The following is a 16,834-nucleotide window of genomic DNA, read 5'->3' as shown; positions in this document are numbered from 1 at the left end:
CTTTTTTTATCCTGCTCATTCCCATTGTCCACTTAAGGAAGAGAGTCATTAACTTAATGCTGTCCCATCTATTTCAGACTGCTGGGCATAAACACCATCCCTGCTACCCACTAATCCAGTCATAGACCGGAAACAAAGAGCAGATTGACCATTAAATGGGAATCTGGGATTAGGCTGCTTTTTAGTGGTGGAATAACTCCCCAGAGATGGAATAATAAAGTACTGTTCCATTCTATTCTCATTCCAGTGCATGAAGTCTGGCAGGAATGCAGAAGGTGGACTCCTGTTGACATAGTGATGTACAGTGCATTCAGAAAGTATTTAGACCCTTTTGACTTTTTCCACATTTTGTTACAGCCTTATTCTAAAATTAAATAAACAAATCCTCAATCTACACACAATACACCATAATGACAAAGTGAAAACAGGTTTTTATACATTTTAGCAAATGTATTAAAATAAAAAACAGAAATAACTTTCCATAAGTTTTCAGAACCTTTGCTATGAGACTCAAAATTGAGCTCAGGTGCATCCTGTTTCCATTAAGAGATGTTTCTACAACTTCGAGTCCCTCTGCGGTAAATTCAATTGATTGGACATGATTTGGAAAGGCAGACACATGTTTATATAAGGTCACAGTTGAAAGTGTATGTCTGAGCAAAAACCAAGCCATGAGGTTGAAGGAATTGTCTGTAGAGCTCCGAGACAGGATTGTGTCGAGGCACAGATCTGGAGAAGGGTACCAAAACATTTCTGCAGCATTGAAGGTCCCCAAAAACACTGTCCTCCATCATTCTTAAATGGAAGAAGTTTAGAACCGCCAAGACTCTTCCTTGAGCTGTCTGCCCAGCCAAACTGAGCAATCTGGGAGAAGGGCCTTGGTCAGGGAAGTGACCAAGAACCAGATGGTCACTCTGACAGAGCTCTAGTGGTCCTCTGTGGAGATGTAAGAACCTTTCAGAAGGACAACCACCTCCGCACACTCCACCAATCAGGCCTTTATGGTAGAGGGGCCAGACGGAAGCCACTCTTCAGTAAAAGGCACCTAAAAACTCTCAGACCATGAGAAACTAGATTCTCTTGTCTGATGAAACCAAGATCGAACTCTTTGGCCTGAATGCCAAGCGTCACGTTTGGAGGAAACCTGGCACCATCCATACGGTGAAGAATGGTGGTGGCAGCATCATGCTGTGGGGATGTTTTTCAGTGGCAGGGACTGGGAGACTAGTCAGGATCGAAGGAAAGATGAACAGAGCAAAGTACAGAGAGATCCTTGATCCAACAGGACAACGACAACGCAGGAATGGCTTCGGGACAAGTCTCAATGTCCTTGTGTGCCCAGCCAGAGCCCGGACTTGAATCCGATCGAACATCTCTGGAGACCTGAAAATAGCTGTGCAGCGACACTACCCATCCAACCTGACAGAGGTTGACAGGATCTACAGAGAAAAATGGGAGAAACTCCCCAAATAAAGGTACGTCAAGCTTGTAGCATCATACCAAAGAAGACTCAACGCTGTAATCGCTTCAACAAAGTACTGAGTATTTACTGTACCAGTCAACATTTTGGACACACCTACTCATTGAAGGGTTTTTATTTATTTGACTATTTTCTACATTGTACAATAGTGAAGACATCAAAACTATGAAATAACAAATATGGAATCGTGTAGGAACCAAAAAAAGTGTTAAACATCTAAATATATTTTATATTTGAGAATCTTCAAAGTAGCCACCCTTTGCCTTGATGACAGCGTTGCACCCTCTTGGCATTCTTTTAAATCAGCTTCATGAGATAGTCACCTGGAATGCTTTTCCAACAGTCTTGAAGGAGTTCCCACATATGCTGAGCACTTTTTGGCTGCTTTGCCTTCGCTCTGCGGTCCAACTCATCCCAAACCATCTCAATTGGGTTGAGGTCAGGTGATTGTGGAGGTCACATCATCTGATGCAGCACTCCATCACTCTCCTTCTTCGTCAAATAGCCCTTACACAGCCTGGAGGTGTGTTTTTTTGGTCATTGTCCTGTTGAAAAACAAACAATAATTCCACTAAGTGCAAACCAGATGGGATGGCATATCGCTGCAGAATGTTGTGGTAGCCATGCTGATTAAGTGTGCCTTGAAAAGTGTGCCTTGAAATAAATCACAGAAAGTGTCACCAGAAAAGCACCCTCACACCTCCTCCTCCATGCTTCATGGTGGGAACCGCACATGCAAAGATAATCCGTTCACCTACTCTGCACCGCACAAAGATACAGCGGTTGAAACCAAAAATCTCACATTTGGACAGATTTCCACCGGTCTACTGTCCATTGCTCGTGCTTCTTTGCCCAAGCAAGTATCTTCTTATTATTGGTGTCCTTTAGTAGTGGTTTCTTTGGAGCAATTCGACCATGAAGGCCTGGTTCACGCAGTCTCCTCTAAACAGTTGATGTTGAGATGTATCTGTTACATGAACTCTGAGAAAGCATTTTTTTGGGCAGCAATCTGAGGAAGTTAATTGCCGATTTCTGAGGCTGGTAACTCTAATGAACTTATCCTCTGCAGCAGAGGTAACTCTGGGTCTTCCTTTCCTGTGGTGGTCCTCATGAGAGCCAGTTTCATCATAGCGCTTCATGGTTTTTGCGACTGCACTTGAAGAAATGTTCAAAGTTCTAGACATTTTCCGGATTGACTGACCTTCATGTCTTAAAGTAATGAAGGACTTGAGTAATGAGTGTGACTTATACAAAACATTAAGAACACCTGCTTTTTCCAAAACATAGACAGAATTAATTAATTCTGGTGAAAGCTATGGTCACTTGTTAAATCCACTTCAAATCAGTGTAGAGGGATTTTTAAACCTTGAGCCAATTGAACGGGGTATGGTGGTAGGTACCAGGCACACTGGGTTGCGACAAGAACTGCAACGGTGCTGGGTTTTCCCCACGCTTCTTTGTGTATAAAGAAAGAATGGTCCACCACCCAAGGACATCCCACCAACATGACACAACGGTGGGAAGCATTGAAGTCAACATGGGCCAGCATCCCTACGGAACTCTTTCAAAACCTTGCAGTTTCTATGCCCCGACGAATTGAGGCCGTTCATTCAGTGTATTTTATTTTGTCTTTACTGTGTAAAAAAAAACTATTTCCTTCCCATATTGCTCCTATACTGTGTCATAGAACTCATGGTGTGTGACCGTTTCTTCCCCTCCCGCAGAGCCTAACCCAGGTCTGTTTGCACATTATGAGCCTGAACTGAGCCCCCTCCATAACTGGACTCAAGACCCAACATGGCTCAATACAGCAGTACAGAGAAGAGAGTCTGCGGTCTGTGCATTCCAACACCACACAGCCGTGGTTGTATCGCAGGAAAAAAATCCTGCAAAACTAAGTCTGCTGTGTCAACCAATCAGGGAAGGCACTTAAAGCAGACTTCTCTCTAGAGAGTCTATTCGCATTGATGAGAAATAAGGAGAACTTCAAGAAATATCGATTCGCGAGAGACAATACTGTAATGCAAACTGCGTATTGTAGGGCAGCGTAAACAGAAAGCTACCTCCGGAGGCACGACACTCCCACAACTGTTGCCCCTCTATAAGCAGGGCAGCGTAAACAGAAATGTCTTGTTGAGCCCAACATTCATTCGGTAAAAATAATAATAGCAGAGCGGTGTTTTTGAAACAGCTGAAATGTATAGGCATTTTCATTGCATTTGAGACTTGTTTTTATTGAGTTTTCACTGTAGCTTTAAAGGTCCTGAACAGTCAAAATAATGTTTTTCATGAAATGAAACACTCTCACACAAACACAAGTCAAGGTCAGGCTCAGGGGTGAACAGGTGTCCTTGCTCGGCAGGTGTTACCCTTATTTTCACAGCCTGTCTGACAGGCAACAAACACGCCATGGAAAGGAGAACTGTTGTTCAGGGAAGGGGTTTTGGTTTTTCGGTGAAGTTGTTTTGGGATTTTGTGCCAGTAATTAGCTTTGAATTGCCTGAGAAATAGTTTTTTTGGTCCAAATTGTAATCACTGAAAGGCAAATATCACTGTAGACCGGTCCAAAAACTGAAACAGTAGTGTAGACTTTTGCAGAATCTCTACAGAAATATCAGAAAACATTATGACATCCATACACTACAAGACCAATACTGTAATGGGGGAAATGTTCCAAAACCTTTGAACTTTGAACAAAAACTGCAGGTCACTGCTGCCGTCGGCCGGTGCCACCCTAGAGCAACAAATTACGGACATGTTCTCCCCTACCAACACTACAACCCCAATTTCAGCACCCCCACTACTCCCCCATCCCCTCGAACCAGCAGACCAGGAGAGAGAGGGCCGGGGGTGGGGGGGGTGTGTGTGTGTGTGTGTGTGTGTTCAGTCCTTGTGTTGCCTCCAGGTGTTGCCTGCTACTCTCTCTGACACCCATCCACCCACTCACACAGGGCCATGGCTGTAGGTCTTTGTATGGCAGGCTGACCACCTCCCTCCCGGGGCCTCCCTGCCTCCTGGTGGCCCAGAGCTCAGCTAATCCACCACGCGCGAGTGAGCCAAATACCATCTGTATTTGTTCGGCAACAAAGGGGGCACTTGTTAATGTCTTTACATGTCTTCACTGCATGGGGAGGGCTGGGCTGGAGTGGAGGGAAGTGGACTGGCGGTATGAAGAATAATTCAAGTTAGCTAGCTGAGCTACAAGCTGGGGTCTGTATCCCTGATAAACTAGGCTTGCAAAACAAGGTAATCTATGGCAGTCTATGGTAACTTTGGTCATTTATACTTGATTAACCTTTTTAAAAAGTATTAATATATAGTGTAAATGTTTTATATATGAGTACGATGCATAGGGATGGGAGAGTCTGTGTGGCCAGGAAACCAGAAATCATAATGGATTACAATGCCACAAAAGGAGGGACAACTTAGACAAGCTGGTGACTGGGTACAGATGAAAAAGAGAACCCTACGCTGGCATCTTGTGATATTCTTCAACATCTTGGACATCTCAGCTTACAATGCAGTTGTCATCTGAATGACATTGAACCCAGATTGGAACAGAGGGAAGCTCCAGAGGAGACGTCTCTTTCTAGAGGAGCTGGGCAAGTCATTGGTAAGACCTCAAATCCAGAGGAGACGTCTCTTTCTAGAGGAGCTGGGCAAGTCATTGGTAAAACCTCAAATCCAGAGGAGGCAACATATCCCAAGGACACCAGCTTCTGCAGCCATCGTGAGGAGGATTCAGGAGGAGGATGCTGGTGTGAGTGATGTTGTTGCATGTGTGTGTGTCTGAATCTCCTACCTTGGCTTGCTGTAACTATATATGTGAGTGAGTGAGTGAGATGTTTGTAAAATCCCTGAACTAAGTGTTTATCATTCTAGATTGCAGCCGGTAGCAACAAGAAGAAGCGCTGCGATGTATGTGGACCCAAGAAGGACAGGAAGACGCAGTACACATGCATCAAGTGCAAGAAATACATTTGCAACCATACACAGTAAAACTCTGTCCCTCATGTGGTGTGTAGACCGGCCTTCATTGGTGTTCAATGGGGCTCATTTATCATTTCCATAAAATACTGTATGTAAAATTTGTCCTTCCAATTTGTTCAGATCAAAGCAATAAACGTCAATGGTGATGAAAACCCTGTTTCATTTATATTTGTTCAAGATAAACATGACTTATTCCACCCATGTTTTGATTATCTAAAAAACCAGCGCTTCTATTGATAAATGTGATCTAGCAGAGGTAAATGGCACATACTAACCATGTATGCTGTCTATATTGCTTGTAATCGATAGAAGTCAACATCTAAGTATAAAGTAATTTTACATAAATTCTGTATTGGGTCCATCAGACCTGTGAACATTGGGTGAATAACAAAAACACCACACAAGGGATCCTTGTATAGGCTCCTAGCGATGTTACATAGACTAAAAATAAATTATACTTCAAGAAGAACTTCAAAATGGCAGATGCTGTTACTGACCCAGTAGGCCTCTCTTTACTGCCTCCCTTGGTTAAGCATTACGGATTCTACAAGCGGGACCAGAAGAGTCAGAGGCCTGCTTGGTGGACTGAAACACACAACCGTGACTAAAAGTTAAATGACCAGCTTGTCCCTCCATCTGTGCTCCTGTCTAAAGGGGCTGGCGACTGGAGGGTGGCTCTGTGGACACTGGGTCCTGCCAAAGCCTCCCAGCCCTGGAGGAATTGCCCCTGACAATTGTCCCGCATATGCCCCCTTCACCTCCCTCCCTTATTTAAGCCCCATCCCAGCTGTTAACACAGACTCTGATTCAATTACAGTACAGATCTGCAAAGTCCAGACTCCTGTTGTCTATGTGTCTATTGACTCCATGTTAACCTACAACAACAAAAAACGTCTGAATGTACATAGCAAAAACGTTATGGGGTGAAACTGAAAGTGCAAAAGGAAAATCTAACCCCAGAAAATCTGCTGATCCAAAAAGAGAGTTGGCTAAATAAATGCAGTTAATTTATGTCAGCTACTGTTCTGTATTCAGAGCATGACAACCATGATGAGGCTGTTTGCTGAAGTTGGTAACTTTGTCTGGGATCAAGGTTTGAAACAAAGAAAGGCCAGGCACTGCACATGTTTTACAAGCTCTGGCTTGAACTTTGACTTGGTCTTCCTTTTCACTACCTCTGCCTTTTAAATTAGCCGCGTGACAAGCCAGCCCTCACAGACTCCTCTTAGCGCATACATTTGGCATGCTTATTAGCTAGCCTCTCTGTCTCTCTCTCTGGCTGGCCTGACTCCACTCAAACCCCCATACCCTCTATCTACCACCGCTCTCTGCCCAGCCTGACCCAGCCCTGCCCAGCCCAGGACAACCACCCTTCCTGTCTTTCTCCCTCACGCCACTTCCTCAGCCCATCTGCAACAGCCGCATGCTCGGCAGAGCACATTCAGGCAGCAAGCAAAAACCTACAATCCACGCTAGTGTTGGCCCTTTTTTAAATTACCCACTCAACTGTTAACTGTGTTCTTTGCTCTGCCATGCATTCAGATCAAAGCAGGCATCATACGAGGACTCCTATATGGGCCTCTTCCCAATCCCACAATGCACGAGGGCTTCCATGGTCTTCCTCTTTTTTTTCCGGTGGGAGAAATCCATGAGCAAGTATTTTTCTCTTAACTGTCTATTCCCGGAATCTGTATTCATTGGTTGACTGAAGGTGACATGGCAGGAAGACTCTAGATGTGAACAGATAACCGGTGTTTGTTAATTCAGCCATTTTGATCAGGCTAATATCCTTCTGCATGGGAAAGAGGAAAATTGGACATTCACGCAAGTCCCCACATGTTCAGGCAGAACAAATACAAATATTTAGCAAATGAAATAGTTTGTCACTGACACTGATAGAAACCAGTGTGGAATTACAGTACTTTAAGCAGAGTGAAACTGGGTTATTGTCTCCTCTTGTGTAGATAATGGCAAAACTGTGTGTGTGTGTGTGTGTGTGTGTGTGTGTGTTCCGGAGGTGGTCAGAGTTGTGTGTCTGAACCTGGAAGAGAGGAATGAAGGATTGACCTAAATGCACGTTGGCCTGGATGGTTGGCTGGTTCGTGTGAGGACTCTCCCCTCAGGCAAACTCACATACGGGTGGTATGCTGACTGGAATGCTTTTACTACAAAACGCAGACACACACACACAGACAGACTTGTATGACATGTGTATATGTCACACACACAGCAAGTGTTTTGATATATGTTAGGGGACAGAGGTTCTGATGCGGTTGGCAGTGTAATGTTACCCGTGATGACGTTGATGTCAGGGTAGGTGTTCTCACAGAGCTCCACTCCTAGGCTGTCCCTCTCAAAGGCCTCCCGCAGCTCCTTCTTTACTGCTGTTGAGCCACACAGACGGTAGAGGCCCACAACCTGCAGAAACACACACACGCAGGTTGAATACATACACACACAACTTGCAAAAACACACACCAAGCTTAAATATTTTCCCAAATATAACCAGGTCATTCACAACCCATTCACCCACATACACAATCCGTCTCAATTGGTTCAAGGATTAAAAATTCTCCTTTAACCTGTCCCTCCCCTTCATCTATACTGATTGAAGTGGATTTAACAAGTGACATCAATAAGGGACCATGGCTTTCACCTGGATTCACCTGGTTAGTCTATGTCATGGAAAGAGCAGGTGTTAGAGCAATGTTTTGTGTATATTCAGCATGACATTCATGTGAGCATTATAATATCACTACAACCCTAAATTAATGTGAAATGCACTCATAAATTAGACATGACAGCAATTTGTTTAGACTACTTTGCATTTGTCTGGGCTTGCTATCAGTTGCCAGCCATCAGCCATGGGTGGAGCATTGCACCCTGGGAGTTGAAATGCTCCCTGGGAATCGTAGTATGCTGTGTAAAATCCATTGTTGTTTCTATGGTGTGTAGACTATATTGCAATATAGAAGCTTCAGAAATTAGTTTCACATTTTTTTTATTTTTAAATGTCATTTTGGATGCTCGGAGTCTCATATGGTTTTGCATAAGGAAAACTTTTGTATTTTTTGAAAGAAATTGAATATAGAAGATATTCTACTTGTTATTTTAGTTCTACCTGTTATTAACATATTGTTTCATGTTTAAAAAAAGAAAGCCCAGTTTTTCTGTGACTTTAGCTAATCAGTTGCTGTGGTATCGTTTCGGTATCGAGTATCATTTTGGTATTGAGTAATGTTTCAGTGTCGACTATCTTGATACTTAACCTGGTATCGAAGTCAGAATTCTGGTATCGTGACGACACTAAGCTGGACACAATATCTATAGGTTTTACAGACCTACAGGCTCCAACCACATGTCTATACAGGCTACTAGCCACACTGTTCGTGCCTGAGATCTCTCGGTTCTGTCTAGCATTTCTAAACCGCACTCCCTCACACGAGAGGGAGAAAAATGGGCAGATTAGACAAGGATTTAGCTTTGTGCAAAAAGTAAACAGAAGTCACTGGGCACAATGAACAAGTCCATTGAGAGAAAGCTCTACCTTTAGTTTAGGGTCAGTAGAAGCTCAGAGGAGAGAGCAGAGCAGCAGGCAGTGGTGTGACAGCTGCCAGTGAAGAGGCCTTATCTACTGCACTGCTGAGCAACATACATACACATGTACACACGCACGCACAGGAAATAACGGTCGGTCCTCATCTTAATTAAAAACAACAGAATGGTTTACTCTGGTGAGTTAGGGACTTTCTGAATGAACCCTGAATGAGCGAGCATACACACACACAGAGACACTGGTTGGACCCCTAACTAAGCCAATCAGTAGGGAGTGGAACTTCACAGGTTGAAAAAAGATGGTTGCACCTGCACCATTTACAGACTTCTGACCCCTCGTAGCTTCTGATATCAGCTGGCTATTTTTGTCAATATGTCTGGTAGAGATACTGTACTTTCTTAAAGGCATCTGACTCTACTAAACACAAAAAACATGCATTACAGCATCCACACACATTACTCGCTTCTGTGACACCAATCTGCAGTCTTTTCAGAACAGCCACAATCATCCCCAAGTGCCTTAAAAGCTTCAGAGCCCCTCGGGCCATGCATTTGTGGAGACACTGAAACGAGAGTAGTCTCCATCTAGGGATACACATAATTATTTCTAAAGACATGCTATGCTGTTTGTCTGGCTCTCTCTGCCTGCCTCAGTGACAAGTCCTATGAATTCCTGTGTAATCTGGTGTAGATCCCCTCCTAACCTCTCTCAGCATGGGCCCCTGGGGGACCACGGGGTAAAGATGGCTCCAAACTGCATCTAGTGATACATACTCATATCCCCTTACATAAGCTCTATGTCTTTGACATGTGTCTCTTTAAAACAACAGAGAAAGAGAACAAGAGAGAGAAATGGAGAGAACAAAGAGAGAGAGCATGGAGAGAACAAGAGAGAGAAATGGAGAGAACAAGAGAGAGAGCATGGAGAGAACAGGAGAGAGAAATGGAGAGAACAAGAGAGAGAAATGGAGAGAACAAGAGAGAAATGGAGAGAACAAGAGAGAGAAATGGAGAGAACAGGAGAGAGAAATGGAGAGAACAAGAGAAAGAAATGGAGAGAACAAGAGAGAGAAATGGAGAGAACAAGAGAGAGAAATGGAGAGAACAAGAGAGAGAAATGGAGAGAACAAGAGAGAGAAATGGAGAGAACAAGAGAGAGAAATGGAGAGAACAAGAGAGAGAAATGGAGAGAGCATGGAGAGAGTGAGAAGGGGAGAGAGAAATAAATGGACTAGTACAAAGAAAACACAGGTAATACATTAACTTGGCCAGTGGCTAAAACCATTAGCACGACACTGATTGGCCCAAATGCATAGCCACCCCAGTTAGGGACAGTCCCATGGCATGCTCAGTGTCTAGGCCAGACAGCCCCTTTAGAGTAACACGGATTAATGTCCTCTATAAGAACCTGAAGGAAGGTCTACCTATGAGCCTGCTGGTAGCCATATAGTCCCCTTCCCCTACTGAGGGCGAGCCCATGTAGAGCAGTCAGCCAGAGGACTGATAGATGAGCTGTGTTATGTAGTGTAGGAGAGGCCCGGAGAAAGCCCCTGGAGAAAGGCCCGATGGAGGTTGCCCCACCAAGGACCAGCCACTCAGGGCACCTGCGGCCCGTAGCATCCTCCCTAAGGTGGATGGAATTTCTACGGCAGCAGCCAGACACTTTTACTGCTGGGTGGCATCTCAGCTAATTAGAAGAAACCAGTGCCAAAGGAGAGAGAGACTAATTAGAGAGTCTCTCTCCTTTGGCACTCGGCATCAAAGAAGAAGAGGTATAGAGCAGTTCTCATATGGTACATGTGTAGCCAGCCTCCCAATACCTGTCTCGCTCTGTTCCATCTCTCTCTCTCTGTATCACATAAAAGGCCACTTGCAACATGAAAACAAGAAGGCCTGTTATGTGATGCATGGTCTAATGTCTGCCACTCAACCAGAATCATCCAGAACTCACCTCTGGACATGTTCCTCTCTCACCGAATGCTGAGTAACCAGGCCACTCACTCAGGCTGTCACAATATGAAAGCACTGTACTGGATATTCCTTGCCAAAATCGAAAAGTCCAAGGTCTAAATAAGGGTTCTCTGACAGTCCAAGACCTGTGGGTCAAATTTTCATTGTTGGACATAAAAGGCTGTAAAAACATTAAAAATTAACACCATGAACTGAACTCACCTGGCAGCCTCTCGTCTCGATCTCCGTGATGCACTTCTCGATGAGCAGGGGCAGCATGAGTCCTGTGTTTTCCCTCACAACCACCCTCCAGGCCTCCACCCCAAACATCTGTGGCTCCCGGTCCCCATTGTAGCCTCCATCCAGGGAGTTCTGCCAGTGCTCCATCAGGTTCAGCTTCACGTAGATCAGGCCTCGAGGCTCCAGCTTCACCGCCAGCTGATGACTTCCGGTCACCCTGAAGAGTGCCGGTAACACCACTGTGCCGTAACAGCACACCCGGTTCTTCTTGGGTGTGGGGTCCCAGCTGAACACCACTAGTTTCAGGTGCTGGGCGTTCTCCAGTTCAATGTTGAAGGTGTGGTCCATGTCTAGGAAGGTGGTCCGACAGGTGAGCAGGGCAGTGCGCGCCTTGTTGACCGAGTCCACCTGGATGGCACAGTAGACGTCTCGGGAGTCGAAGCGTGGTGGCTTGAGGTCCTCGGCGCCGTAGAAGTGCAGGCTCATCAGGCCCGAGATGTATTGGGTGCACTTGGGCTGTTCTGTGAAGGCGTAGTGGCGGAACGCGTCAATGTCTAGTTCTGTGCCGTGCAGCCTGGGGTTGCCACCTCCTCCTGTTACTCCTCCTGCTCCTGTTCTCTCTCCTCCTCCAGTGGCTGGGTCTTTCTCCTTCCCATTGCCTCCCTTGGCCTCTGAGGACCCGTGCTTCCCAGACTTGGTCACCAGTTCTGGGGAGTCCCCGTCACTGAGGTAGCCCCCCTTGCTAGCCGACTTGGAGGTCCCGCTGCTCTTCTTCTTCTTGCTGTAGCTTTGTTGCGTCGACACACTGCTGTCCAGGTGATACCTCGAGATCACATTATGGCTAGCCACCGCCCCCTGCCCACCCCTTGGGGACAACCTGGGAGGAGCTGGGCCTGGTTCTGACCCGTAATTGTTTTGGGGACACTGGGTCCTTGTCTTTAAGATGCTGCTCTCGCTGGCTCCGTTGCAGCTGCTGTTGTTGTTGTTGCTAGGGGTCCCTTTTACGCTGAGCTTGCGGCTGAGTTCTGGAAGCTTCTTCATCTTCATGGAGAGTTTCCTGACAGTGCGTGGAGACTTGATCCTGTCCGGGAATGACCAGTTGAGGGAGCTTCCCTTTTTGGCAGGGTTGAGGCCTGAGGGTGGCGGGAAGTCAGGGATGGCCAGGTCAGGGGCTTCTGCTGCAGGGAAACAACCTGGACAGAGAGAGCGGTAGACATCATTTTAAACTATGAAAATACACCAAGATAATAGATTACCAAGATAATACACCAAGATAACGCTCAACCTCGTGGCACTAAAGAAGGGCACTGGAAAGATTTCTTAAATTCATTTTTTGCCATGTACTTACTGTATACAGTTGAGGTCAGAAGTTTACACACACTTAGGTTGGAGTCAATAAAACTCATTTTTCAACACCTCCACAAATATCTTGTTAACAAACTATAGTTTTGGCAAGTCGGTTAGGACATCTACTTTGTGAATGACACAAGTAATTTTCCAACAATTGTTTACAGACAGATTATTTCACTTATAATGCACTGTATCACAATTCCAGTGGGTCAGAAGTTTACATACACTAAGTTGACTGTGCCTTTAAACAGCTTGGAAAATTCCAGAAAATGATGTCATGTTTTAGAAGCTTTTGATAGGCTAATTGACATCATTTGAGTCAATTGGAGGTGTACCTGGGGATGTAATTTAAGGCCGACCTTCCAACTCAGTGCCTCTTTGCTTGACATCATGGGAAAATCAAAAGAAATCAGCCAAGACCTCAGAAAAAAATAGTTTTCAAATGTCTGAAGGTACCACGTTCATCTGTACAAACAATAGTACGCAAGTATAAACACCATGGGACCACACAGCCGTCATACCGCACAGGAAGGAGACGCATTCTGTCTCCTAAAGATGAAAGTACTTTGGTACGAAAAGTGCAAATCAATCCCAGAACAACAAAGGACCTTGTGAAGATGCTGGAGGAAACAGGTACAGAAGTATCTATATCCACAGTAAAACAAGTCCTATGAAATAAATCACTAATATTATGCTGACATTTCAAATTCTTAAAATAAAGTGGTGATCCTAACTGACCTAAAACAGGCAATATTTACTAGGATTAAATGTCAGGAGTTAAAATGAATTTGGCTCAGGTGTATGTAAACTTCCGACTTCAACTGTAAGTCAGTGTTTAGCTTTTCACTTTGTGAGCAAAGATTCGACATCTGACATTTAGACAGGGGTTTAAATTAGACTAATATGGAACTAAATTCAATCGCATTACACTGTTGGCAACCACTTGCATACCAGGTCAGACCATGACAAACTTCACCATTGAAAAAAAAATAGGTCAGCCCTTAGCTAATAATTCATTCTAGTGATGTGTTTAATTGAATTAAATGCTGGGGAAATTCAAATTAGATTACGCCAGATCTTATTAGCAAAGGTGCGCGCAAGCCACGGCTGAAAGAAACTGCTTCACAAAGAGGAATGCTTCACAGCCACGGCTGAAACAAACTGCTTCACAAAGAGGAATGCTTCACAGCCACGGCTGAAACAAATTGCTTCACAAAAAGGAATGCTTCACAGCCACGGCTGAAACAAACTGCTTCACAAAAAGGAATGCTTCACGGCCACGGCTGAAACAAACTGCTTCACAAAGAGGAATGCTTCACGGCCACGGCTGAAACAAACTGCTTCACAAAGAGGAATGCTTCACAGCCACGGCTGAAACAAACTGCTTCACAAAGAGGAATGCTTCACGGCCACGGCTGAAACAAACTGCTTCACAAAGAGGAATGCTTCACAGCCACGGCTGAAACAAACTGCTTCACAGAGAGGAATGCTTCACGGCGCAAGGCTAACATTACTGAAGGCAGTCTGTTACTCTAGGTGTAGATACTGTATGTCTGGTATGCATCTATAACTTGCCTAACAGGGATATGAACTTACATTCAGGAATGTTAGTCAGAGACAAGACAGAAGCTGTCACGGCCGTCGTTCAAGGAAGACCAAAGCGCAGCGTGGTGAGCGTACATTCTTTGACTTGTTAAAATGTCGCCACAAACAAGAAATAACAAAACACGACCGTGAAGCTTACAAGGGCTATTGTACCCCTAACAAAGACAAATTCCCACAATGACAAAAGGGGAAAAGGCTGCCTAAGTATGATTCCCAATCAGAGACAACGATAGACAGCTGTCCCTGATTGAGAACCATACCCGGCCAAAACATAGAAATACAAAAACATAGAAAACAGATCATAGAATGCCCACCCAAATCACACCCTGACCAAACCAAATAGAGACATAAAAAGGTTCTATAAGGTAAGGGCGTGACAGTACCCCCGCAAAACCTGAACCTATAGGGGAGGGTCCGGGTGGGCATCTATCCGTGGTGGCGGCTCAGGCCAGGCTAGCCTCAGGCCAGACTAGCTACAGCTTAGATCAGGGATGGGCAAGTTTGCTGCAATTCTACACATTTTGCCATGGGGCGGAGAGAAATGTTTGCAGTTTAATTATTATATCTGAGTGAGACGAACTTACAAAATCAATGGGAGCCGCCCGGCCGGTAATTTGACCATGATAACAAGTTCAGATAGCTGGCTGCTAATCTAATTTAGCAATCAAAAATTTTTGACTGACATAACAAGAGAAAAACTGCTGATGCACAACCACATTTCAAAATGGTACCTTGTGTATTCTACTATTCTTCTATGGTATATTGGCGATCACACAATTGAATGTGCATCCTGCCACCGACTATACGAGATGGAATCAGGATTCCCCAAAAAACGGAAATATAAAAAACCGTACAATAAAATAAATAAATAAAACAACAGATCTGATCCCTACACAAGCTCAAGGGGAACCTGCGAGGGCGGGTCTTCTGGCGCCAGTACCCCTTGCAAGTCTTTCCTTGAGTCTCAAACACTTTTCTGCTGCAGCCACAATAATGTCTAGTTTCTTCCACTTTTTTGAGACTTGTGCTGTACAGTTTCTAACTGTGGCAATGAACGCAACGCAAATCCACCTTTTTAACACACATGGTATCTTTTGTCTGGCAGCAATCAAACTACTATTATAACTCGCAACAAGTTCAGACCCTGAGTTCAAACATTTTATGGGGGATTGATCGGAGGTCCTTCAAAAGTGGGGTCGCGGGTTGCATGCCGGCAGTTGCCCATTCCTGGACCGGATGCTTGAGCCCTTTCAAATGTAAAATAGTGCTTTTCCATTCGCTTTCTAAATAGGATTTACTCCCTTCTTCGTTACCCTCTTCCCTTTTCACACACTACAGGGAAAATACCTTCAGCTTCAAGGGAGATGATGTCCAAAACATGTAACATGATGGTGGAAAATTATGATGGAAAATAAGTATTTGGTCAATAACAAAAGTTTCTCAATACTTTGTTATATACCCTTTGTTGGCCATGACAGAGGTCAAATGTTTTCTGTAAGTCTTCACAAGGTTTTCACACACCGTTGCTGGTATTTTGACCCATTCCTCCATGCAGATCTCCTCTAGAGCAGTGATGTTTTGGGGCTGTTGCTGGGCAAAACGGACTTTCAACTCCCTCCAAAGATTTTCTATGGGGTTGAGATCTGGAGACTGGCTAGGCCACTCCAGGACCTTGAAATGCTTCTTACGAAGCCACTCCTTCGTTGCCCGGGCGGTGTGTTTGGGATCATTGTCATGCTGAAAGACCCAGCCACGTTTCATCTTCAATGCCCTTGCTAATGGAAGGAGGTTTTCACTCAAAATCTCACGATACATGGCCCCATTCATTCTTTCCTTTACACGGATCAGTCATCCTGGTCCCTTTGCAGAAAAACAGCCCCAAAGCATGATGTTTCCACCCCCATGCTTCACAGTAGGTATGGTGTTCTTTGGATGCAACTCAGCATTCTTTGTCCTCCAAACACGATTTTGAGTTTTTTAAAAAGTTTTTACCAAAAAGTTATATTTTGGTTTCATCTGACCATATTACATTCTCCCAATCTTCTTCTGGATCATTCACATGCTCTCTAGCAAACTTCAGACGGGCCTGGACATGTACTGGCTTAAGCAGGGGGACACGTCTGGCACTGCAGGATTTGAGTCCCTGGCGGCGTAGTGTCTTACTGATGGTAGGCTTTGTTACTTTTGTCCCAGCTCTCTGCAGGTCATTCACTAGGTCCCCCCGTGTGGTTCTGGGATTTTTGCTCACTATAGATAGCGTGTCTCGAGTGAGCCATGTTTCAGTGATACAAAGAACGTTACAATCTCTGATGTCTCTCTGGAAGGCAACCCTTGCTCGGATTTCGTCGACCTTGTTGTCAAGAGACTGGACATTGGCGAGTAGTATGCTCGGGAGCGGTGCGCGATGTGCCCCTTCTACGGCGCCGTTGTTTTGGGTCGCCGGCTGGGATCCGATCCATTGTCCTGGGTGGTAGTAGGCCAAACCGAGGATCCGCTTCAGGAAAGTCATATTCCTGGTCGTAATGTTGGTGAGTTGACGTTGCTCTGATATCCAATAGTTCCTCCAGACTGTATGTAATAAAACCTAAGATTACCTGGGGTACCAATGTACGAAATAACAAAGAAATGTAAGAAATAACACATAAAAAAAATACTGCATAGTTT

The 16,834-nt window shown here is 44.8% G+C and overlaps 1 protein-coding gene across 1 annotated transcript in view; it reads right to left on the bottom strand.

The window, feature by feature from the left end:
* The window catches only part of LOC115145359 (rho GTPase-activating protein SYDE2-like), a 78,721-nt gene that overhangs the window by 20,026 nt on the left and 41,861 nt on the right, over nt 1-16,834 (bottom strand). Inside the window, 2 exon segments of the mRNA XM_029686856.2 lie at nt 7,762-7,888; nt 11,198-12,408. Coding sequence (XP_029542716.2) covers nt 7,762-7,888; nt 11,198-12,408 — 1,338 coding nt within the window.

This window comes from Oncorhynchus nerka, linkage group LG17 (genome assembly GCF_034236695.1).
Source record: "Oncorhynchus nerka isolate Pitt River linkage group LG17, Oner_Uvic_2.0, whole genome shotgun sequence".
Taxonomy (NCBI): Eukaryota; Metazoa; Chordata; class Actinopteri; order Salmoniformes; family Salmonidae; genus Oncorhynchus; species Oncorhynchus nerka.
This window is presented reverse-complemented; position numbering and strand designations above follow the sequence as displayed.